A 25314-nucleotide genomic window follows, 5' to 3' on the forward strand; every position below is an offset into this window, starting at 1 on the left:
TGGAATGGTGGTTTAAGCATGAAGGGACATATGAATCTTTAGTGCATCTGGCACATAAATATCTTGCAATGCCGGCTACAACGGTGCCATACAAACTTTCAGGTGACATTGTAAACAAAAACCGGGCAGCATTATCTCCTGCAAACTTGTAATGCTTGTTTGGCTGAGAAATTGGCTGAACAAGAAGTAGGACTGAGTGGACTTGTAGGCTCTAAAGTTTTACATAGTTTTATATTTGAATGCAGTTACAAATATAGAATTATGTACAAAAAGTAAGTTCAACTTTCATGATAAAGAGATTGCACTACAGTACTTGTATTAGGTGAACTGAAAGATACTACTATATTTTTATTACAAATGTTTGCACTTGTAATCAAAAATATAAAGTGAGCACCACACTTCGCATTTTGTGTTGTAATTTAAGTCAATATATTTGAAAATGTAGAAAATATCCAAAACTATTTAAATAAATGGTATTTGATTAACTGCGATTAATCGTGCGATTAATAGAGAAACTTATTTTAATAGTTTGACAGCCCTAAAAATACCAGTGCCTTGTTTACACTAGAGCTCTTTTTTGACTTGAGGCCAGGTCTACATTACCACTTAGTTCAGTATAACTTACATTGCTCAGAGGTGTGAATAAGCCACCCCCCTCAGCAACACAAGTTACACCGACTTAAGCGCCAGTGTGGACAGGGCTACAGTGGCAGGAGAGCTTCTCCTGCTGACACAGAGGTGGATTTATTATGCCAACAGGAGAGCTCTCTCCCACCAGCAGAGAGTCTATCAGATGCACTACAGTAAGCATCAGTGCAGCTATGCCGATGTAGCACTTCTAGTGTAGACTAGCTCTAACGTGCATGTACAGGGTTGATGACACACACTAACATTTTTCAATGCATCCATACAAATGAAAGCAAACACATTATCGTAGATGGTGCTCAAGAGTTTTTGCCATGGTATCGTGAAAATCTGATGATCTGGTTTTCATGGCAGAGTAGTAGACAGGATTCTTATGAAGACACTAGTGTAAAAACACATCAGACTAAGTGCATGGTTGAGATATAGATACAGATTCAGTGTAGATGCATATTGGATCCTTATTTTCAATCCCAAATTGCATCAAAATAACCAAGTGTTATTTATGGGGTAATTTGGGGCTCCAGTATGGGCTTTAAAGCACAGTAGACCGCTGCTGAGTGACAAACTGACCTTGTATTAGTCGTAGCTTGAAGCTGCATCTACGCTTCTTCCTGGCTACAGTACAACTCCTTCACTGGCATCTGCTACAACTCAGAAGACACTTGCCACTAATGGAATCACAAGCAGTTACTGCATCAGAGGGGGATCTGTGATGCATTTTTATACCTAGCTACTTCCAAGCATTTCCTTGTATAGGAAGACACTGGCAATTCCTTTATATTTTCAGTAGGCCATCTTGTTAGCTAAACAGATACCAAATGTAGTTGTGTTTCTCCTATCTCTGAACACCCTCTTTTCTTTCTTACTAATGTAAAATACTGTCGATCCTCTCATCTCCCAGGTGAAGATTATCACCTGTTCCAAGTCTGTGAAAGAGTTTTGGGTTCTTTAAATAGGAGACTCCTCCCTTTACCAGCAACTCCCAGTCATATGAGGCAGAAATAGCAATACTTCAAAGCTTCTTTGTTAAAGAAACAGGAACTGGTACTTCATCTCTGAGGCAGAAAAATGGCCTAATCTTTTACTATGAAATATCAGATCCTTGCTTCCCACGGACTCAAAATACAAGCTTTTTTGTGCATAGTGCAAGGTATGACAGCTAAATACTAGTTCATAGATTTAATATATATTTGCATGCAAGTAAGTTTTAACTGACATGCCAATGCCTTCTTCCCTGCTTAGTACACCAATTTGGGGAAGCTCTATGTCCTGCATTACACAGGAGGTCGGACTAGACCAGTGGTTCTCAACCAGGGATACATGTACCCTTGGGGGTACATCAACTCAACTAGATATTTGCCTTGTTTTACAACAGGCTACATAAAAAGCACTAGCGAAGTCCCTAAAAACTAAAATTTCATACAGATAATGAACTTATTTATGCTGGTCTATAGACTATATTCTGAAGTGTTAATATATTTAAATTCAATTTATGTTATAATCATATGGTAAAAATGAAAAGTAAGCAATTTCAGTAAGTGTGCGCTGTGACACGTGTCTTTTTATATCTGATTTTGTAAGCAAGGAGTTTAAGTGAGGTGAAACTCTGGGGTATGCAAGACAAATCAGACTCCTGAAAGGGGTACAGTCATCTGGAAAGGCTGAGAACCACTGGACTAGATGACTACACTAGCCCTTCTGGCCTTTGAATCTGTGAACACTGTAGCAGATGCTGTGGTTAAATCACATGACTTCCTGAATAGCAGGATCTTAAAATTGGCAGACTTCAGACTTCTGATTTTTTTAACACTAAGATTTCCTTTTTTTGCAGGACTGCCTGAACAGTGATGTTACACGATGCTGTAACCTAAACTGTAATGGTCCCTTAATAGAGGATTCAACAGTTCCAGCCAACAGACAAGATTAGAACGTTAACTGCAACCATAGCCTTGCACAGAACCAAAAGGAAAGAATACCTCTAAGCAGACAGCATTACTTTATTTCTAACAGCTGTTACAATAAAAATGCTTTTGCGTCTGCTTATAAGAAACTACAACTTTACAATTCACCATCTAAGGATGCATGGTTTGACTACTGCACTGTGAAGTCCAATTCCTCAATCCATATACCCTCTGCTTTGTTTCATCAGGCTGAAAGCCCTATTATAAAGTGGCCCAGACAGGTATTTGGCAAATACATCAAGAGGTGTACAGAAAAACAAAGGAAATTAAAATACATATTCAAAAGCTGCAATTACAATAGTGAATGATTGAGGAAGATAAAATGAACATGGCATGAGACACTAATATCCCGCTGCAGGAACACTGTTACACACCTGTCTGTAAGCACTAACATTCCAATGAATGAGAGGTATGCATAATGGAGATCAAACACCCAACTTTGGACTACATATAATGTGACTGGTTGCCTTGGCAGAGAAGCAGGGCAGAAGATAGGAAACCAAAAGACGCAATTGATAGAAAAGATGGCATTCCTTTAATGAAGTTTTTGCCTATCTGGATTAACAAACTTTAATACCAGGTGTTCCCATTCTCTAAGCTTTGGGCACCAAACACATCCTTGCCCCCTCCTATGTGTCCACTAAAAATTTAGAAACAAACAAAAAAAGTAGTGTAAGAGAGGAAGGCAGAGCAGATTGCAGATATTGATGCCAGCGTAAATTACTTCAGGTCAGCACCAAGGATCCCCCAGATGCAGTTTTGAACTTTAACATTTAGTGGTATCTACTTATGCCTCCTGTTCAATCTATCCAGCCTGCAAGGGAACACCAAGGGCCATGTTTAGCTGTACCATGGGGAAAAAGTGGTTGAATATTAGGAATGACTGCAATAGAGGGATGTGATGACTGGGGAACTATGTACAACTTATGGATTTTGCTTATTAACTATGTACCTGTAGCAGACTACAAACTCCACTTTGATTGTGGAGCCTTCTCTGCTGTTTTTTTTTTTTAAAAACACACTTCCACCTTAGACTGAAATTCCAGCAGGTAGTGACAATAGAGGGTTGTCTATACGAAATGGAAGCAGGGCTAGTCACAAGGTCTAGGCAGCTGGAATGGGGAGGGGCAGGTCTCAGTTCAAAAAAGGGGTGTTACAAAAGTGGAATTGCACCCTGAGGGTATGTATACATTGCAATTAGACTCAGCTGGCAAGAACCAGCCAATTCAGGCTTGTGAGACTTGGGCTAAGGGGCTGTTTAAATGCAATGTAGACGTCTGAGCTCATGCTGGAGCCCAGGCTCTAGGACTGCCCCCTCCCTGTACTTTGTAGGGTCCTAGAGCCCAAGCTTCAGCCAAAGCCCAAATGTCTACACCACAATTAAACAGCCCTTTAGCCCAAGCCCCGTAAGCCTGAGTCAGCTGGCACAGGCCAAGCATGAGTGTCTAACTGCAGAGTAGACATACCCTGAGCATGCGCCTAAAAGGCAGAGGCAAATGTCTGGATTCTGCTCAGACTCAGGAAGCAGAAAACATATGGATGCAGTGTGTTGGAACCCAAATACAGCACCCTGGTGAGCATCCAGAAGGGAGAGCTCAGCTAGGGCTGTGAAAAAGACCAAAAGGTTGACATACGAAGCTAGCCGTAGCAACATACATATGAAAGTCTATACTGTAGTCCCAATTCCAGATGCTTTTTATCCTCCCAACATGTTTTGGCACATTTGCAATGGCAGCATACCCCAAACATAGTATTTTGTTGAAAGAATGTTGCAACAGAGCCATTTTGCAGCTTTTATAAAAAGCCAGTTTCCGATGACAAGAGCATTGGGAAACTTAAGGACCCTCATACTTCAGGAAGCCATTGGAAAGTTACAGTTTGGGGATTTTAGTGCCAGCTATGTTAATTATTTTCCCATGTGGTTATTTTCACTTCATTTTAACCTGTTTAAGCTCCTGTTCTCTCAGTAAGTTCCTAACTAGCATATCAACCCCTTGAGACTCCTCTATACCAAAATTTCTACTGCAGTTTCTTAGTTTAAGAGTCTCGGTTCTGAGATAGAGGAAGTTTCATAAACACAACAAAACTTAAATAGCTTTGACATGCAAGGGTGCATGCAAGCTTCTTTACAGCCTTCCAAACTGCAACTGCTTAGGCTTCTTTCTAAGCATCTTCTCCCCAACAGATCCATAATGGTCACTTAAGTTCAGAATTTAAGCTTCCCGCAGATTAGAAGGCAAAACCTGATATAGGTAGGACCTCTATGCAGTCTACTCAGCATTTATAGGTTTCAGAGTAGCAGCCGTGTTAGTCTGTATCCGCAAAAAAAAAAAAAAAAAAAAACAGGAGTACTTGTGGCACCTTAGAGACAAGTTTGTTAGTCTCTAAGGTGCCACAAGTACTCCTGTTTTTTGTTTTTTCAGCATTTATAGATGTTGTCACACGCTGAGGTACAATCCGGACCAGAGAAGGGTTGTGTCACCATCTGCCCTGCAACATGGGGTGCCTCTCAATGCTTTGCTGCTGTAGCTCTCAACCTGGGCTGCTCAAACAGTCAACAAGCATGCAGTTCACATTCCAAGTGTCTGTGTATAGCTGCAGCCTGCCATCATACTCCAGTGACTCTGGCTTCTACCAGCCTTGGTTGTCACTTGCAGGGTGACCCCAACACACTCCTAGTCCTGAATTTTTGCCCCGGCAAAATGTGTTATGCGTTGTCCAGCCCTTTCCTGGACTGTTCAGATATTTTAAAGTCTGTTGCCCCTGTGAAGAGTCAATGTACAACAGTTTGCTACTTTAAATGGAGTTACACACAGTTCAGTTTAAAGACAACACTGGATTAGTTTTGATTCAAGCATAACAAGTTTATTTAACTACAAATAGGTTTTAGGTGAGTACAAGTATAAGGCTTTAAGCGAGTACAAGGCACTAAAGTCAGAAATGGTTACTAGAGAAATAAAGATAAGACACCTTCTAACACAAACTAAACTTGGTTCAAAGTAAAATTCTTACTACAGGTTCCCAGCAACTGACCCAATTCTCAATTCAGGATTTGCACCCAAAGTCAAATGGCTCCTTCCTTTGTCTTCTTAGGTGAAAGACTATCTTGGGGGGAGGGGGTGTTTTTGCCCTCATTTTATGGTCCAGTCACCCTTTGAAATGCATTTTCCTGAAGGTTACCCCTAGATAAAGTTAATTCCTGCTGTGAGGTTGGAGTCATGTAGTGAAAGAGGTTCCATGCTGCTCCCTAAAATGCAGATTGATCTGTTACTGCCCCCACCCCACCCCTTTGCCAAAGAATGGCCACTTGACTGGTGATTGCCTATCGACTTTGATGACACCTGATTAGAGGTCTCAGTTTGTCCTTAGTCTTTTGAGAAACAGGTTTATCCACTCCCCAGACTTGTCTGGTAACCACATATCAGTCATAGTTTCAGCTTATGTTCATAACTTTACACATGGTGAAATGTATGTAGCAACATGATATTATTGACCAGGAAGGTATACATTTTCAAATGATACTGCATAAGGTATATTTTGTATAAATATTACAATAGTGTGTGGGGTGTGAATATAGGGGTGCATTGGGTCAGAGATGTCACCCAGCAACATGTAATCTACAGTGCAGTTTGGAGTGTATGTTTTCAATCGGTGTGTAATGACGCCCCCAGAGGATACTGAAAAGGTTGTTTGTGGGGGGGAGAGATGTGACCACCCTGCTCCCTTTCTTATGCTTAAATTTAAAGGGAAAAGATTGTTTGAAATTCTCTTCACTGATAAAAATGATCAGACATCAGCTGATCGTAAACCAATGCAATGGTGCCTCACCCGAATCCGGAAAAAAGCCAGAAACAGATCCAAAAAAGTGCTCTATTCATGTCAATCAAGGCCCTGTGGATTATGTAATTCTGCAACCATGGAAAGTGGCATATCACACACAAATACCATATAATTCAATATTTTTGCCATGTAACTGGCCATTTTGCTGCAATTGGGTACCCAACGTTTTCTGTGTCCGCTTTATGTTAAAGTTCTCCAAACACCACTGCTGGCATCACTGATGTGCCTGTCTAGTCTAGCAGCAAGAACAGATTGTTGGAAGGCTCCAAAGATTCCTTCCCAAAATGCATCCTATCAGTGGACAATACACGAAGTCCTCATCGGTCAAATTTTCCTTCTCAACAAATCTTAAATTAGGCAGAAGGTGTGTGTTAGTAGCGTCATCTAGTTGTAATGAGAGCCACTGGCTCTCCTGAATTCTTCTAAATTACTGTCTTCAGACATTTACATCATGTCATGAATTTGTCAGGTGACGAAGTGGGTGGGGACAGAACGGATGACTGTTTTGACTTTGTTGGTCACATTAGATTTTGAAATAACCTTAACACTATCAAGATACAGGGGGTAAACTATTACCCCAGTTACAAGCCTTAGTACTTTCTGTAGACTCATTTGCACTCATGGTACCTAAACGGACATGACAATAGCACCCCTGTGACTAGAATCCAGCCTATGGGATCCCATGCCATCTGACCACTTGGCTGACGAAGCTTCCTAGTGAACTGAACACAAGAGTGCTAGAAGATGTAAAAAGAGGCACTTTAAGGCTGTAAAAGTTGTGAAGTCACTAAAACTAAGCCTGTTATAAGTATGCTTCTTCACCATAATGTGAACAAGTTGGCACTCAGAACCAGAAGTTCCTCTTCCACAAGGTTTGTTGGCTCTAACATGGCAGTTCTGAATTACTTGTTTAATTGTAAAGACTATTCTTCCTTGCCAAATCCAACTCTGCCCTTGCTCATATATGAATATTTCACTAATCAGTAAGGCTACAATTTTGGCATGTTCATAGTAATCGTTAATTTTTAAAAAAAGTCTATGACCCCTGCAGCATCAGCTCCTGTGGTCCCAGCTCTGGGCATTGCAACATGGCCCACATTGTTGCAGCGCCCCTCTATTTTGGCACTTCTGCCCCTCTGTAGATGGGAGATTAGGATGGGGAGACAAAAAAAATGTGCTAAACTTGAGTAAAGCTGCAATCTAGCGCATAATGCTTTATCAGCGCATGTTCCGTACCAACTCCCTCCCCAGAGCCAAGGTGGGCTCATTCACCAGCCACACTTGTTCTGCACTAGCCTCTTCTCCCCAGCCAGAATTGTCTTCTCTCCGACTGCAATGGGCCAGGGTGGGCTTGCTTGCCAGCTGTGTGTCTCTCCACTCCCTCTCCCCCAGTGCAAGGGGGGGCTCACTCACCAGCTGCATGTATATTCCTCCCCCAGGCCCAGAGGGGCTCATTTGCTAGCCATGCATCTCTCCACCCACCCCTAGAGGCCAGGAGGGGCTTGTTCATCAGCTGCGTGTATTCTTCCATGCCCCTCTGGTCTCACTCTCCAGCCATCCCCATCCAGAGACATGATCTTTCCCTGACTAGGGCTTCCCCCACACCTGCACTGAAATGGACTAAAGTAGTAAGGCTATGATTTTATCACACACCATCACTGCTTGCTCCAGACACTTCTCCACATGAATAGACTACGACATAGGCTCTCACTCTAGGAGTCCGCTATTAGCCAAGATGAGCAGAAATGGTGTCCCTAGCCTCTGTTTGCCAGAAGCTGGGAATGAGCGACAGGGGATAGATCACTTTATGATTACCTGTTCTGTTCATTCTTTCTGGGGCACCTGGCACTGTCCGAAGATACTGGGCTAGATAGACCTTTGGTCAGACCCAGTAGGGCCATTCTTATGGCACTGGTTTCAAAATTACCCGTGTCACTTAAAAAGCCTTTCTGAATACCAGGAAGAAACTGCTTCTTCATAAGAATTCCATATAAAATTCATCCTCTTGCACTACACATTTGTACAGTTACTACTGTTGATACTACATTGTGCTGTCTGACATTACTTTAAAACTGCCAAGCCCAGGCATATTTGTAAACCGAATTCTTGAAAGCAGAACATGCTTATGGATTTTAGAAAACAAAGATCACAGGTGGCAACATTTAATACCTACTGTTTCCTTAAGCTTAAAATCCCACTGATTTGTTTGGAGTATTCAGCCAGCTAACCACAAATTACTAGGTGGCTAGCATCACAAGGAACTCTGCACTTATTCAGCCTCTGCTCTAGATTACTGACCCACTTACGAAGGGCTAAGCAGCCCTGCTGCGCAATCCCAATATGCAGTCCATGAGTTGTTCTGAGAAAGCAGAAACACTTCTTGCGCTGTTTGATAGAACTTATTTTAAATTACATGAACAGCTTTTCATTGAACATTGTACGTTATAAAACACTCATATGAAGTTTATTTAGTATACAGCCACCTTGACGGACCAGATGTAAGAATTAAAATTGGTTTCGGGAGCCAGTAAGATTTGAGAAGTGTATGCAGTCTTGGGATGCTACTTGACAAAAACACAAGTTATTTAAACTCAGCCAGGTCTACACTATAAAGTTAGGCCGAGGTAAGCCAATTTGCGTTGACCTAGCTGTGCACGTTTCTATACTTAAATGCGTCTCCCACCGACGTAAACATCCCCATTACACACACACAGTAAGACCACCTCCCAAAACAGCATTGAGCCAGGGTTGATGTACTGAAGTCAATGCAGCACTAGAGTACACACTGTTACTGATGTCAAATCTAAGAGCCCTCCAGCAGCTGTATCACAATGCCTAACTGAAATGTAAACTCCACTGCCCAGAGGTCCTGGACACCAGAAGTTCCCTCTCCCCTTTAAAGCCCACCACATTTTTGGAACGCCTTTTCCTGATTATCCAACATGGCAAGCACAGCTAGCAGCTCTTCGTCGTTGTGAGCAACTGCCCAACTAACAATGCCAACCACATGTGCCAAACCAAAGCGCGTCTGGAGTAGACAGGAGATATTCGATCTCCTCTGCCTATGGGAAGAAGAGGCTGTGCAAGCACTGCAATGGACCAGTGGTCATAGTTTTCTCCTTGTGGCCCTTGGCTTCCCTCAATCTTCATTAATTCATTAATTAAATTCCCAATTTTGATTTATATTCGTTACTTCCCCTTTCTTACATTTCACTCATTCCCCCCCTCTCCCCCCACCACACACTTCCAAAAGCTGCCTTCACTTCCCCTCTAACTCCGGTCAGTTTTGTAAACAGTATGGCCTCCTTCCTCAACTGTGGTTTTTGGGGCATCGAGGTAGGTGTTATGTGGTTCCAATTATTCACATTTTTCTGAATAAAGTTCTTCCTTTCTGATCTGGCTCAATTGTTTTCAGCTTGGTGTTTTAGCACAGCCAGTTTCACGAAGTACACATGACTTTATTCTACTTGCACCTTATACATGTGATCAAGTCCTATTCACTTGTGCTTAAGATACTGTTTTATTAGACCTTGTCTTAGCAGATAAATAGTAACTGATCACAGAGTTAAAAATAAAGAATTCCCCTGTGTTGGCTACAACATGTTTTGCATAAGGAAACTCATCTATAATGTTTAGAAATTCCAAAGATATTTTAGTACTGGCCACATGAGACCTTCAGCACATCACTCAAGCTGATCCCCCTCATGATCATGCAGCTTTTTCTCCGCATTACAGATCAGTGTGTAAAGAGGCAGCCATCCTATTCCCCAATTTAAAGTTGAAGATCCAGATTTCTAACTCAAATTCTGCAGAGGAGGTTGTTACAATGCACTGCATTGTAGAACTGTAACATTGTAGTGGTAGAGATCACAGAAGACAGAACAGCTGAATTCAGAATGTCAACTTTTAAAAAAAGACAGGAATTCTTATTCAGCAGTTTTAGTATAAACTTCTAGGTTTTTTTTGATTCAGACATCTAAGCAACTGCAGTGTTCTGGTACTCTAAGATGACTACATTTAGTAGGTGGGGGAGACCTGAGGTATTTCCAGTAAGGAATACACTTTCTGGGGAGTGGAGCGTCCTCAGTGCCTGTAAGCCTGCAATCTTCTAGCCCCAGAAGTGAAGGGGCCACATGTACTTCACAGAACTAGAGTTTAGGAAACTAAATAGTAATAGAGAAGACTGGAATCTCTCTCTGGGTTCCAGATTCTTACTCCTAAGGTAGACAGAAGGGACCAAGCAACTATTCGCATCAGTCTTGTAATTTATTTATTTTTATGTCAGACAAGCAAAGAAGATGCTGAGTGCACGGATACTGCTTCCCAGTGAATTTTGAGTTGATGTGCTAGGACAACAAGGAGACACAGAGGCAGTACTCTGAAGAACAGACTTGGAACATTCTGAATATGCCAGGTATCAACAATACAGAGATTACACTTCAGTTTGATATGACGACTGCTTAAATCTTTTGTTCCCTTAAGAACACAGGAACACACTGGGTCAGACCAGCGATCCAGCTAGCCCTGTACCCTCTTTTCTGGCACTGGCCAGTGCCAGATGCATCAGAGTGCATGAATAGAAGAGGGCAATTATCAAATGATCCATCCCGTCATCCAGTCCCAGCTTCTTGCAGTCATTTGTCAATCAAGAAACACTTAACTGACAATGGATTTTGGAAAACTCCAAACTACATAAAAAGTCTTCCTGGCAGCATGTGAGCAATGGCTGCTGCCTGTAAAAACTGAGTCATGTATAGACATGTGACTTGCCCATGTGATTCCAAACTCAATTTTTGCTGCAATTTCCACAGTAAGAACAAAGGTGTTCTTACACCTGGAGGAGACTATAAAAGGCTGATGCCTCATCTCCATCTTGTCTTCAATCCTGCTTCATACCTCTGGAGAGACTTTGCTACAAACTGAAGCTTTGAACAAAGGACTGAATGACCCATCCCAGCTGTGGATGTACTCCAGAGACTTGATTTGAACCTGCAGTTTATTCCAGCACTGCTACAAGCTTGAACCAAGAACTTTGCCATTACTATATGTAATGGATTTCATTTAACCAATTCTAGCTCTCATCTATCTTTTTCCTTTTATGAATAAACCTTTAGATTCTAAAGGATTGGCAACAGCATGATTTGAGGGCAAGATCTAATTTGTATATTGACCTGTGTCTGGGGCTTGGTCCTTTGGGATAGGGAGAACCTTTTTCTTTTACTGGGGTATTGGTTTTCACAACCATTCATCCCCATAATGAGTGGCACTGGTGGTGATACTGGGAAACTGGCGCGTCTAAGGGAATTGCTTGTGGTTAGCCAGTGGGGTAAAACCGAAGTCCTCTCTGTCTGGCTGGTTTAGTTTGTCTTAGAGGTGGAAAAAACACAGCGTTGGGCTGTAACTGCCCTGCTCTAAGCAATTTGTCCTGAATTGGCACTCTCAGTTGGGTCCCACCAGAACCAGCATAGTTACAGTACCCCTCATTATTTTTGTTCCCCTTCTCTGAACCTTTTATTATTTATTATTATTATAATAAGAGGGGGTAACCACAACTGCATGCAGTATTCAAGATGTGGGCATACTGTTGATTTAGACAGGGACATTATATTTTCTGTCTTATCTATCCCTTTCCTAATGGTTCCTAACATTGTTAGCTTTTTTGACTGATGCAGCACATTGAGCAGATGTTTTCATACAACTATCCACAATGACTCCAGGATCTCTTCTTGAGTGCCAACAGCTAATTTAGAGCATCATTTTGTATATATAGCTGGGATTATATTTTCCAAAGTGCATTATTTTGCATTTATCAACTCTGAATTTCATCCACTATTTTCTCACCCAGTTTTGGGAGATCCCTTTAACTCTTGGCAGTTTGCTTTGGACTTAACTATTTTGAGTAACTTTGTATCATCTGCAAACTTTCCCACCTCAACCTTCACCCTCTTTTCCAGATCATTTATCGTTTTATTTAAGGGCACTGGCCCAAGTACAGATCCTCAGGGGACCTTGCTATTTACCTCTCTCCATTCTGAGAAAGGAAACAGAGTAGGAATAAATGGTCCAATCTTTTAACCAGTTACAGATCCATGATAGGTCCTTCCCTCTTATCCCATGCCCGCTTACTTTGCTTAAGAGCCTTTGGTGAAAGACCTTGTCAAAGGCTTTCTGAAAGTCCAAATACACTATACCAACTGGATCACCCTTGCTCATATGTGTGTTGACACCCCCAAAAATTCTAAGATTGGTGAGGCATGATTTCCCTGTACAATAGCAGCACTGACTCTTCAACATATTGTGGTCATTTACATGTCTGATCATTCTGTTCTTTACTATAGTTTCCACCAATTTTCCTAATACTGAAGTTACGCTTACTGGCCTGCAATTGCCAAGATTGCCTCTGGAACTGGCTTTTTTTTAAATTAGAGTCAGATTAGTTATACTCAAATCATCTGGCATAGAAGCAGATTTAAGTGAAAACTGATATGTAATGTGTTAGTTCTGCAATTTCTTATTTGAGTTCCTTCAGAACTCTTGGATGAACACCATCTGGTCCTAGTGGCTTATTACTGTTTAATTTGTTCTAAAATCTCATCTAGCGACACCTCAGTCTGGGACCGCTCCTCAGATTTGTCACATAAAAAGATGGCTCGGGGGCAGAGGGGGAGGGATCTCTCCTATGTACTCTGCAGTGAAAATTGATGCAAAGAATTCATTTTGCTTCTCCCCAAAGGCCTTGTCTTCCTTGAGTGCTTCTTTAGCACCTCAGTTATCTGGTGGCCCCACTGACTGTTTAGCAGTCTTACTGCTTCTGATGTACTGTACTTAAAAAAAAATTGCTGTTTGATTGTGTCTTTTGCTAGTTGCTCTTCAAATTATTTTTTTTTGGCCTGCCTAATTATACCTTTAGACTTCAAGAGCCAAAGTTTGTGCTCCTTTCCGTTTTCCTCATTAGGATCTGACTTCCAATTTTTAAAGGAAGTCTTTTGGTCTCCAACAACCTCTTTTTAGCCATAGTGGTATTTTTAGTCCTCGTGTTTTTTTGTTTTGTTTTGTTTTTTAAAGCAAAGTGTATACATGTAGTTTGAACCTCTATTACAGTATTCTTAAGACATTTCCATGCAGTTCGCAGACATTTCACTTGAAAATTTCTATTTAACTGAAATCCTCATTTTTGGTCGTTCCCCCTTTTGAAGCTAAATGATTCCGTGGTGAGTTTCTTTGGTATCGTCCCCTCCCAGGATGTTAAATTTAATTACAATATGGTTGCTATTACTGACTAGTTCAGCTATCTCCACCTCTTGTGCCAGACCCCATGCTCCACTTAAGACTAACTCAAAATATTGCCTCTCCCTTTGGGTTCCAGAACTAACTGTGCCAAGAAGCAGTCATTAATGGTGTCTAGAATCGTTCCCTGCATCCTGTCCTGAGGTGATATTTACCCAGTCAATATGGGGATAGTAGAAATCCCACAGTATTGGGTGTTCTCCTGGAGCATTTCACAATCACCATCACCATCCTGGTCAGGTGGTCACTAGCATATTCCTACTGTTATACTCATGTAATTTACGCATGTAATTTCTAGCTAGAGAGATTCTATGGCACCGTTTGATTAATTTAAAATAATCTAAAAGAAAGCAGAGTCAAATATAGCATAGTGCCACTGCCCCACCAGCACAACCTACTTTGCCATTCCTATATCTTTTGTACTCAGTGTTACCATTGTATTTCATTAAGCACTGACTAATTTCAGTTACTCTGCCACAAAGAGAGTGCACAAACATGAGAAGTTATCTGAATGAGGGTGCAAGCAGAGCCTAAGGAATGCAGTGATAAATTGACATGCTACTTAAAATACTCCTCTTACATGAAAGTACATAAACCCAATGCTAGAAAATGCAAGCTAGTTCAAGAGATTTGGACAACTCAGTTTATGTTTTAAGTGTTAGGCCTTCTAGAAATCTACCAGAGGTGTTTCAAAGATTAACAATTTGGCCAAACGTTGAATCCAATCTTTTATCAATGTAGACCCATATGGCATAATCAGATTTTGAAGAATCAAAGCTTTCATTTAAAAAAAATTCTAGGCCTTGTGTTAGCAGAGAACTTTCCAAAAGATAACTGATTGCCAATTTGCAAACAGATTTTTTTTTTTAAAAGGATAACAAACGCACCTTAATTGCTCCAAAGAGTATGACTTCTACCCGAGCCTACTAAAGCCAAGCAAGAACACATGTCTACAAAATATATTTCATTAGACTAGATTGCATGAGGAAGGGAATGGGAATGAAGTCCACAGAAAGTGAGTTGCTGCAGGGAAGAAAGAAGAATGGGGATAAAAATAGTAGTAGGCCTAAAACGTGAGCAAAAGGCTATGCCATACGCAACAAGGGATGTAAAAGCTATTACGACATAATGGCTATAATCTGCCCTTGAGGTGTGATAGCCATCCATTAACCATCAAAGTTCTACTGTGCATTAAGATCTGCATGCAGTTTTAAGTGTATATCCCAGCCCACGTGTCCTACACAAACAGAATTCAACCTCTCAAAAACAGGAGCAACACTCTTGCTTAAGCAGTTCCTTAGTCTTAATATAGGTCCCATGTGCCTAGAGAGAGTTCCCATTTCATAAGATCCTGTAGTAAGTTTTTCAGAGCAAGAAAAACAAGGCACCCGTGAAGTGCTCCCATATTGACTTTCTGAAAAGAGTTTAATGAAAATAATACACATGCCTCAGTGGTATTATGCATAATACGGATCTACAGTAGGCCGGACTAATATCCACAATAAAGTACGATCCTTTCACACAGGAGCTGCTATGAATAAAGTTAAGAAAGTCAAAAAGGAAAAAATGCAAGTAATTCACCGATATATCAATATAAAGCACAAGAGATGTACTCCAAGTTAATAGGAATTGCTTTCATTAACTGGTAACAAAGAATAAGTACACAATAAGTTTTCTCACAGCAAAATGCCTCAGGGCATCTGAGATTTCCCATCCAAGAGGGGGTGGGGGTGCTGCAGATTGTACAACTGACATGAGTTTACCATACACCTAAAGATGACCTTTACATACAATTAGCTGACTGAAGTGTTGACCAAGGAAAAACAAAATCAATTTTACACTGGAAGTGCAGGTTCTGTAGGCCCTTCCAGGGCTGTTAACTGAAAGACTCAAAGAAAATGCTACAAAGTAACAGCTCCCAGAACCATTCTGCATAAGTGGGGATCAAGATAGTAATTTTAATTGGCATGTCTTAAAAAATTTGTCCTATTGAAGATTTAGAGACTTTATGAAGAACATTGTTCAACTGTAAATATTAAAATAAGCACTGCAAGATCATGTTAAGCTACTAGTTTTCAAAGAAAAAAGTTAAATATTTTGAAGCATGTTACTTACATAGTTAATGTTCTGTAGGGATGATTTAAAATAGGTGTCTAATCAGCCACTCGTTAAATAGTTTGAAATAATTTCAAACCAGACTGCACTTACCTTGGTATTGTAACACATTTTGTATTGCAGTTCTGAGTGGTGATTGCTTTCTCAAGCTCATCTAGTTGTCCTGTTTTCTTGAGCTTCTTGACCAAGCTTTTCACTGCCTTCTCACACCATTTTTCCTCCTGACCATTCTGCTCACCACCACCAGCCCCTCCAGAACCACCAGCTGATTTCTTCCACCCCAGCAGCCTCTTCACAACTGGTGGCGTGAATGGCAATATGGATGACATGTTCTCCAAAACAGCACTCTGTGTCCAATAAATTAGCTGCCCTATCCAATCTAGGGAAAGAAAGAATGACACATTAGCACCTAGTTTTTAGTGAGGCAGATGTCTTGGTAAGACTCTTTACCCCCAGATGCAGCAGAACTTGGGGACATTCTAGAATGCCTAGTCCGACAAATGAAGTGTTTGTTTTTTAACTAGAAGACAGCATTAACTTTCTATGTTAGCTTCACAGACTAGATTCCAGTCAAGTATAAGTTTTCTCTTTTTCCAATATGCAAGCGGTAGCAAACCATCCATCCTCTCCCTCCAAATCCACACCATGTACCTATGGCATTCTTATACTGTATTGTGAAAGTTCTAAAAGTCACAATACACACTACACACCTGTTCTCAGCTGTTTAAATTAAGGCAAGGTATTTAAACAGAAAAATGTCTTGTTCTATAACTTGCCTGTGACTAGTACAGAAATCAGTTTGTTTTTGCATCAGATCGATAGTTTTCCGCTTGTGATACCACTTGTTGATAAATTATTAAAAAAATTTAATCCACTCATTTTACAGGTAGCAGTTCAATAAATACAATGGAGTTTTAAAAGAGTGACTCATCTAGATGCTACTAAGAGGATATAGTACAGGATAATCCTCCAAACTGAGCAGATTATACAAACCCAGTTCATTTGTTCACTTTAAAATTTTGATAAATTTGAAGTAAGATACATAGACCAAGGTACACATTTTGTCCAGCTTGGAGTAAGATGTCACTTAATTCATGACTTGGACATGTCACGATCATTGTTGCATAGAAGAAGTCTTCTGCCAACATTTTAGCTAGCCATTTGCTGCCATACCAGAATATTTAAATGGCTACCAAATTTTATTTGCACAAGGGATGCAATCAATTTGAAGTCACTTTTTTTTAAACTGACTTCTAAGGGGGTGGTATACTATTGGTTTTCTGCAAGCTATTTGAAGTGTGTAAACATTGGCAATGAAGTCTTCCAAAATTCAGTAAGAATATCAAGAACTTTATTTGTATTTAATCCAAGCTTTTGTCCACTGGTGCTTGCAACAGAAGTAGTTAGATCTATCTTTGCATCATACGGTCTTTCATCTGATATCCACTATCAGTTCAAAAAGAAGTCAACAGGATGTCTGTGGGTTTATATAGCTGCAAGCCTGGAAAGGACACTGAAATGCATGCCTTACTTAGAAGTCACCCTGCCTGGTGCTGTTTGACTATTCTGTATCTGATTTAACTATTGTAAAGAATTCTTAATTTCTATTAATGTTTAGTAATTTGGGATAATCTATATAAATTCAGAACCAACTACACAGTTTGGGGGAAGACAGACAAGTGTTGTGACTTGCCTAAGGACAGCAGTGTCATGAATAAATCATGGGACTGGAAAGTCAGAAACTATAGGCTCTAATTGTATCTCCAGCAGGGACTTCTTGTTTGAATTTCAGCAAACCACTTAACTGCCAAGCCTCAGTTCCCTCACCTGTAATATTTCCTTACTTCACAGAGAGCTGTGGGACTTCAGCATTTCCTCCTGGCTCCCAAACCTAAAATCGGTCCACTAAATCAGAGTTTTTAAGATAATCTACATCCCCAACCAGTGCCTCCATGCACACCCCACTCCCCTTATATTAAAGGAAAACGGATTTTACTTAAATGGAGATTTCTCCCATGTGAGCCAACAACCATATTAGTTTGATTTCATATGCTTCAATATGAAAGTTTCACATTTCAAATTTAAAAAAAAATGAGTTTACAGGGATACAAAGAACTGTTGCTTTCACTGAACATGCTTTTTTTTTATTAAGTTATAATTTTTGAACACTGTTATACTTGGTGAATATTCACCAGGATCAATTTCCCAACACTTAAAATATAAATTACAATCTTAGTTACACAGGTATCATTGACTAGCTCCACTGACTTCACTGGAGGAAAACAGATTTATTTGAGAACCCTGTCTTCAAATTTTGGCTTGTACACACTGAGCTCTGTATAAGAAAGGTATATATGAAGATGGAGAACATTTCCTCTGTCCTTCCATTAGCCTACTCTTGATTTGAAATTAATTCATTAATGCATTAATTTTGCAGTGCTATCTTCTCCATGTATTACGGTAAAATAAAGCCATTACTGGAGCTAGGTTTCCAGTTGAGAGTCCAGAAGACTGAATTCATCATCTGCTATTTAAAACACACACACACACACACACACACACACAAAATAGGGCACTTAGTTTGACCTTCTTTATATTTCACATAAGAACAGCTACACTTGATCAGCCCCATGGTCCATCTTGTCCGAGAGTGGCCACAACCAGATGCTTCAGAAAAGGTACAAGAAATCTAAATCAGCAGATGATGGATAATCTGACTCCCATGACGGTCTGATCCTAATCATTAACGTGGTCAAACTCTGAAGCATGAGGTTTTATCTCCCTTTCAAAATTTTAACTAGCTACAAACAACATTCAAATAAGGCTCCAATCTCTCCAACTCTTGCCAAGTTCTTGGCCTGGACGTTCTGCAGCAGTGAGTTCCAGTGAACTTACCCATTTTATGAAATTATTTCCTTTGATCATTTTAAATTTGCCACCTGTCAGCAGCATGAATAAAAGCCTATGGTTATTTCACTGACCTGTTTATTTGAAACAAATATAGGCTTATTTTTAAAAATAAACTCATTTAAAATTAAATCGGAAACTGACAACCCATGTTAAGGCCTACATTTATTAGGCTAATAATTTAAAATAAATAATATTGAGCAATACATGTTTGCTGCTGAAGTTTTAAAGAAAGTCAAACCACGGAATTGCTGGGAGTCATAGGCTAAAAACCAGGAACCAGAGTTAGTGGAAGTACTAGCGCAGCTTTTTTGACAGCTATAGATTCTGCTGCAGGTGCCAAGAGAATCTCTTCAGTTCAGTTTATTCAACTAGTTCAATTCAGTGACTAGTTCATTCAAAGTTAAGAAATTAATAGGGTGCTTAAAAGACAGGAAATCTTGTTTTCCTCTTCCAACATGTGCATAAAAATTAGGTACGAGGATAAGATCTACAAGTTTTCTAAAATCTTGATGAATATGACCAACAGAAACAATCTGTTCAATTCATTAACTACTTCCTTTGTTTCCTCAGTTAGCTAGCTATGCAAACCATTGTTCTGATAGATAACGTTTAGCTGGCACATTTTTATTTAGGAAGAGTTTTAAAGTACTCTTCCCATGTATTTGAGTGTTTATTTCAATCCAACTAGATAGTGACACAAACTACAATAAAAATCCGTCATTCACCATTTAACAAATAAATTTAAAAAGTTAAGAATCTGAATAAAAGTAAACTAAGCTATACAATATATGAATGAGTATTGTCCTGGTTACCCAAAAGAAGCATCAAATTTAGCATAAAGGCTGTATTTAGTTGCAAATCAAATACCTTTTTGGTTACTCAGTGAGAATCAACCTCTCTTTAGGGAAAAACAACAATACACATGCAAAATAAGACTGAAATCAATGATTTACATCAAGGTTTTCTGCTTGCTGATTTAAATCACAATTAAAATCGCCAATTTTAATTGCTTTGATTTAAACCAATGTACCCTACCTTTCAAGGTACTGAATGTTCCCTTGCTCTTGTGTTACAAGACAGTGTGCAAACAACCTACCTTCAATTCACTATCTTACATTCTCTTATTTGCCTCTAAGGTAACAATCCATCTCTTCTTAAGAGTTTTACATGCCCCTAATCATTCTTGTTGCTCTTCTCTAATTTTGAAAGATCCTTTTTGAGATGGGTAACCAATATAGCACAGTGGTCTCCATCAGGACATGCCATTGTAAATCAATGCTACCTGAGACTTTGTATTCTCCTTCCCATTCTTTATTCATCCTTATTTTTTTGTTGGGGGGGGGGGGGGGGGGGGGGGGGGGGGTTTGGAAGACAGCTGCACATTTAGCTTATACCTTCACTCTCTGCCACATGACAGTTCCCTTTGCTGAGTCTTTCATTGACTTAGAACTGTTTTGTGCTTGAGTACAATTTTTACTTGGTATTTATCAACATTAAGCTTATCATATTCCTTTATCCACTTTGCTATGTCCAAGAAAGGATCAGACAGAATTTTCCTTTGCAGAATGGTTAAGATCTAACCGATATCCTAACAGGATATTCTAGCTCTAGCCTGTGTTTAATTATAGTTTCAAACAGTTAATCAGGTACAGGTGAAAGCTCACTGGTCAGGGCCTAATTTTAAATACAAGTACATTTGCTACCCTCAAGTCTCAACAGTAGCTGATTTTGAATGCGATGGCAACTGGCTTTGAGAGTGGCCACATTCGGAGAAAGAAAAGAAAGAAAAAAAGCTTTTCTAGAAAGTATCAGTTGGTACTGTAAAGGCTCTCTCTCTCTGAAAAGAACAGAAAAGCTTCAGAATTTTAACACTGCAGAATGCCAAAATTCATGACACCCTCTTAAATTTTTGGGATGCTTAATTTTCCTAAGATAGCTTCTTGCTCCTAGCCATTGTTATATTACTACATCAGAGCTTAGTTGTGTTTCAGCAAAACAGTGTCTACTTACAGGTTATTTCACCTGTGACCTACACATTTGTCATGCAGAGCACAGAGAAATGTGACAAGAGTAGGGCAGGAGTGTTGATTTAAATAAAAAAAAAAATCAAGATCTGTTTTGAAATTGTCAAGTCTCTTTTGAATATGCTGAATTAGCTTTATTTGTAAAGCTACACTCTCCCCCGAAAATCAGATACACCACAAAGCAGAGGCTATTAAAACATGAAGTCTGACTGCACAGATGTTAACTCTGATGGGAGGGGGTGCACACGAGGAACTGGCAGTAAAGAAAAAAGTGTATTTACCACCATCAAAACGGCTGAAAGAAGTCTGCAAGCTTAAAAATAAAAAGCTACCTTTAGGCTGAGGCCAAGCATGGAAGCTTTCAGAAGCTTTCCCTCTGATGCTAAAAAGTTCTGAGGAATTGAAAATATGGTTATCAAAAGAAGTTTTGCAAATTCTGAAACAGTGCCATCAGATTCTGATCCAGACCTCTTTACCTACATCTTTGTCACATTATCCAAAAGTTATCCAAACAGGAATTAATGTTGTAACTCACCTTAATGTGCACCAAGCAAAAAGCCACAAGTGAAGAATTGCACAATTGTGGCTGGAAAACTGATGCAAACAAAGTAACAATATGGATGCTGATCCCATGCTGTGCTGATGAACTACTCCGGCAAAAGCTCAACTAAGTTTTATTCTGTTCTCTTTTCCATTCCTTCATAGGGAGTTCATATGGCTTTATTCTAGACCACTGCCACTTCACTATTTGCCCTGTTTAGCACTCTCAACTCACAGACATCATAATGTTTACTATGCCAATGATTCAAGTCTATTACAATCCCAACCCACTGCCAATGAGCCAGTCCCATGTCAGCCCAACATCTTCTTGAAGTCCTGGTGTCAGCTTAATATGGTTAAAAATGGAACTTCTGACTTTTCCTCGTAATACATCCTCATTCTATACAGTCACTGAGGATGTCAACCTTTGTCACTTGCTCATGATCTAGGCATCATCTTCAACTACTCTCCCCCCCCCCCTTAGAGTGTCATGCTCCACATCCTACCCCCATGTCTAAAAAGCTTTATACAGCTTCTCTCCAAAGTGTCTAGAATCTCACCTATGTCCACACACCTAAAACTCAACCATTTCCCATACTGTTAGTTGCAAATTCAACCAATGGCCTGCATAATACCTCACACCTCCTATTCCATTCTAAGAAATGCAACTAAAAACTGCCTCAGCCCCCTGTCCCACCAGCAACTCCCTTTTCCACCAAATCAAGCTCAAGCCTGTGGAGCCTGTCTTCAAGGCCCAACAGTTTATCTCCCACTCATTTGTTCTTATTCCATTGTCTGTCCCTTGCTCCCATCATTACATCCTCAAAGTTTGTCCTCTTCTGACATAACTATCTACACTCTGACACACTAGCGCAACACATTGAACACCCTCCCTATAATGAGGCATCAAATCACTAGATGCACTTCTGAAACATGCACAACAAAATTACTGAATTAACATTGCCCTGTACTTAGCCAATTAGGAATAAGCAACTTACATTAACTATTTTGTTCCCCTCCACATCCTTTGCACCTTGTGTCTCAGACTGCAATTTCTGTTGTGCCTCACAGTATGTCTACACAGCAAAGTAAATCCCACAGTGCTGAGTCTCAGAGCCTGAGGCCAACTGACTTAGGGGGCTTTGGTTGCAGGGCTAAAAAGACAGCCATGTAGACATTTGGGTTCAGCCTGAAGCCCAGGCTCTGAGACTCTTCCCCCTCGTGGGTTTCACAGTCCATGCTCCAGCCTGAGCCTGAAGGTCTACAGGGCTATTTTTAGCCCCACAGTCTGAGCCCTGTGAGCCCAAGTCAACTGACTCAGGGTTTCAGGTAGCTGAAGTAGCGTAACTTTAATCTAACACCGCACCCCTGTGTAGACCAGACCTAAGGGTACGAGACCATCCTGCTGCGTAGGCAGGACCTAGCACTCTACGCATGCATTTGTAATAGCAAGCGCTCCGCAAGGCTATGTGCTGTAAAACCAGGTTACCAGGAGAATTATCCATCTTTAATGTGGAGTTGAAATAACTCCAGTTTTATCTAGCTGCAAATATATTTCTGCTGTCTGATGTGCACATGAATTAACAGTGCAGACTAAAAGCTAATAATTGTGGTACTTCTAAGTCACAATTTTGAAGTCAAGTTTGCTATTCTAAACCATAATTTACTTCATTCTGCTGCAGTACCTTTGCACAAGCGTTAAAGATAAGCCAATGATCCTGGAAACAACCAAGCATAGAAGATAAAGAGAGACCCTTACAGCTGACATGCAAGAGACTAAAATCATGAGGACAAAGGCTATACCTTCTTGAATGTCTGGAAAATCTGTTTACAGTAGCACTAGTGATGTTCTAGAAACAAAAGCACTTTGTTCATGATGTACAAGGTTTGAAAACATTTCAGATCACAAGTCTGCTTGCTCATCTTAAAAAGATTAAATAAAAATCTTATCTTCCCTAGTTTTACTGGAAGATTTACTGTAATTCTAAGGAATCTGGTTTGTGAGCACTCTTTAGCTACAGCTATACTAGAGAGTTTACAGCGGCAGAGCTGGAGCAATGCAGCTGTGCCACTGTAAACGCTCTAATGAAGTTAGTGGTTCTCAACCAGGGGTATGGATCCTCCTGGATGTACGCAGAGGTCTTTGAGGGGGGTACATCAACTCATCTAGATATTTGTCTAGTTTTACAATAGGCTACAGAAAAAGCACTAGCAAAGTCAGTACAACTAAAATTTCATACAATGACATGTTTATACTGCTTTATATACTATTGCAAGTACAATATTTAAATTCTAATTGATTTGTTTTATAATTATATGATAAAAATGAGAAAGTTGGCAATTTTTCAGTAATAGTGTGCTGTGACTCTTTTGTATTTCATAAGTAGTTTAAGTGAGGTGAAACTTGGGGGTACACAAGACAAATTGGACTCCTGAAAGGGGTACAGTAGTCTGGAAAGGTTGAGAGCCATTGGTGTAATGTAACCGCTCTAAGCCAACTTAACTACTCCAGCTCCACGAGTAGCAGTAACTATGTCAGTGGGAGAAGCTCTCCCTCCAATATAGCATTGTCTACACCAGCACTTAGGACAATGTAATATAAGCTATACAATAATAAGTACCAGTGTAGACATACCCTTAGGGTATGTCTACACTACGAAATTAGTTCGAATTTATAGAAGCCGGTTTTATTGAAATCGGTTGTATACAGCCGATTGTGTATGTCCACACAATAAAATGCTCTAGGTGCTCTAGTCGGCAGACCGCGTCCACAGTACGAGGCTAGCGTCGACTTCCGGAGCATTGCACTATGGGTAGCTATCCCACAGCTATCCCACAGTTCCCGCAGTCTCTGCCGCCCCTTGGAATTCTGGGTTGAGATCCCAATGCCCGGATGATGCAAAACAGTGTCGCGGGCGGTTCTGGGTACATGTCGTCAGGCCCCTCCCTCCCCCGTCACAGCAACGGCAGACAATAGATTCGCGCCTTTTTATCTGGGTTACCTGGGTTACCTGTGCAGACAACATGGAGCCCGCTCAGCACAGCTGAGCTCACCATCACCATATGTCCTCTGGGTGCCGGCAGACNCCCCCCCACCGTGTTCTTGGGCGTCTGGGTGACGAGGCTATGGAACTTGGGGAGGAGGGCTGTTGGTTACACAGGGGCTGTAGCGGCGGTCTCTGCTCCTGCTGCCTTTCCTGCAACTCAACCATACGCTCGAGCATATCACTTTGATGCTCCAGCAGACGGAGCATTGCCTCTTGCCGTCTGTCTGCAAGCTGACGCCACCTATCGTCTTCAGCCCGCCACCTCTCCTCTCGTTCATGTTGGACTTTTCTCATCTCCGACATTGACTGCCTCCACGCATTCTGCTGTGCTCTATCAGCGTGGGAGGACATCTGCAGCTCCGTGAACATCTCGTCCCTCGTCTTACGTTTTCTCTTTCTAATGTTCACGAGCCTCTGCGAAGGAGAAACATTTGCAGCTGGTGGAGGAGAAGGGAGAGGTGGTTAAAAAAGACACATTTTAGGGAACAATGGGTACACTCTTTCATTACAAGGTCGCATATTTCGGCTTGCAGGCAGCCATCGTAGGCCACAGTGTTTTGGCTTATTTAACCTTCTTAACATGCGGGAAAGGTTGCAAACAGCAGCGCATTTCCCATCTCAAGGATGAATTGGGTTGTCCATTTAAAATGGGGTTTCAATGTAAAAGGAGGGGGCTGCGGTTTCCCGGTTAACATGCGGCACAAACACAAGTAAACCACCCCCCCCACACACACACACACGATTCTCTGGGATGATCACTTCACCCCTCCCCCCCACCGCGTGGTTAACAGCGGGGAACATTTCTGGTCCGAATAGCAGGAACGGGCGCCTCTGAATGTCCCCCTTAATAAAATCACCCCATTTCAACCAGGAGAGCTTTCTGGAGATGTCCCTGGAGGATTTCCGCTCCATCCCCATACACGTTAACAGACTTGCTTGCTTTTT

The 25314-nt window shown here is 40.7% G+C and overlaps 1 protein-coding gene across 3 annotated transcripts in view; it reads right to left on the minus strand.

The window, feature by feature from the left end:
- Positions 1-16223, minus strand: part of SMAD2 (SMAD family member 2) — a 60506-nt gene extending 44283 nt beyond the window's left edge. For all 3 annotated transcript variants that reach the window (XM_034774200.1, XM_034774201.1, XM_034774198.1), the window contains exon 1: positions 15942-16223. In XM_034774200.1, the coding sequence (XP_034630091.1) occupies positions 15942-16177 (236 nt within the window). In that variant the 5' untranslated portion in view covers positions 16178-16223. The remainder of the gene's footprint in view (positions 1-15941) is intronic.
- Positions 16224-25314: the final 9091 nt, after the last annotated feature.

Source organism: Trachemys scripta, chromosome 6 (assembly GCF_013100865.1).
Source record: "Trachemys scripta elegans isolate TJP31775 chromosome 6, CAS_Tse_1.0, whole genome shotgun sequence".
NCBI lineage: Eukaryota > Metazoa > Chordata > Testudines > Emydidae > Trachemys > Trachemys scripta.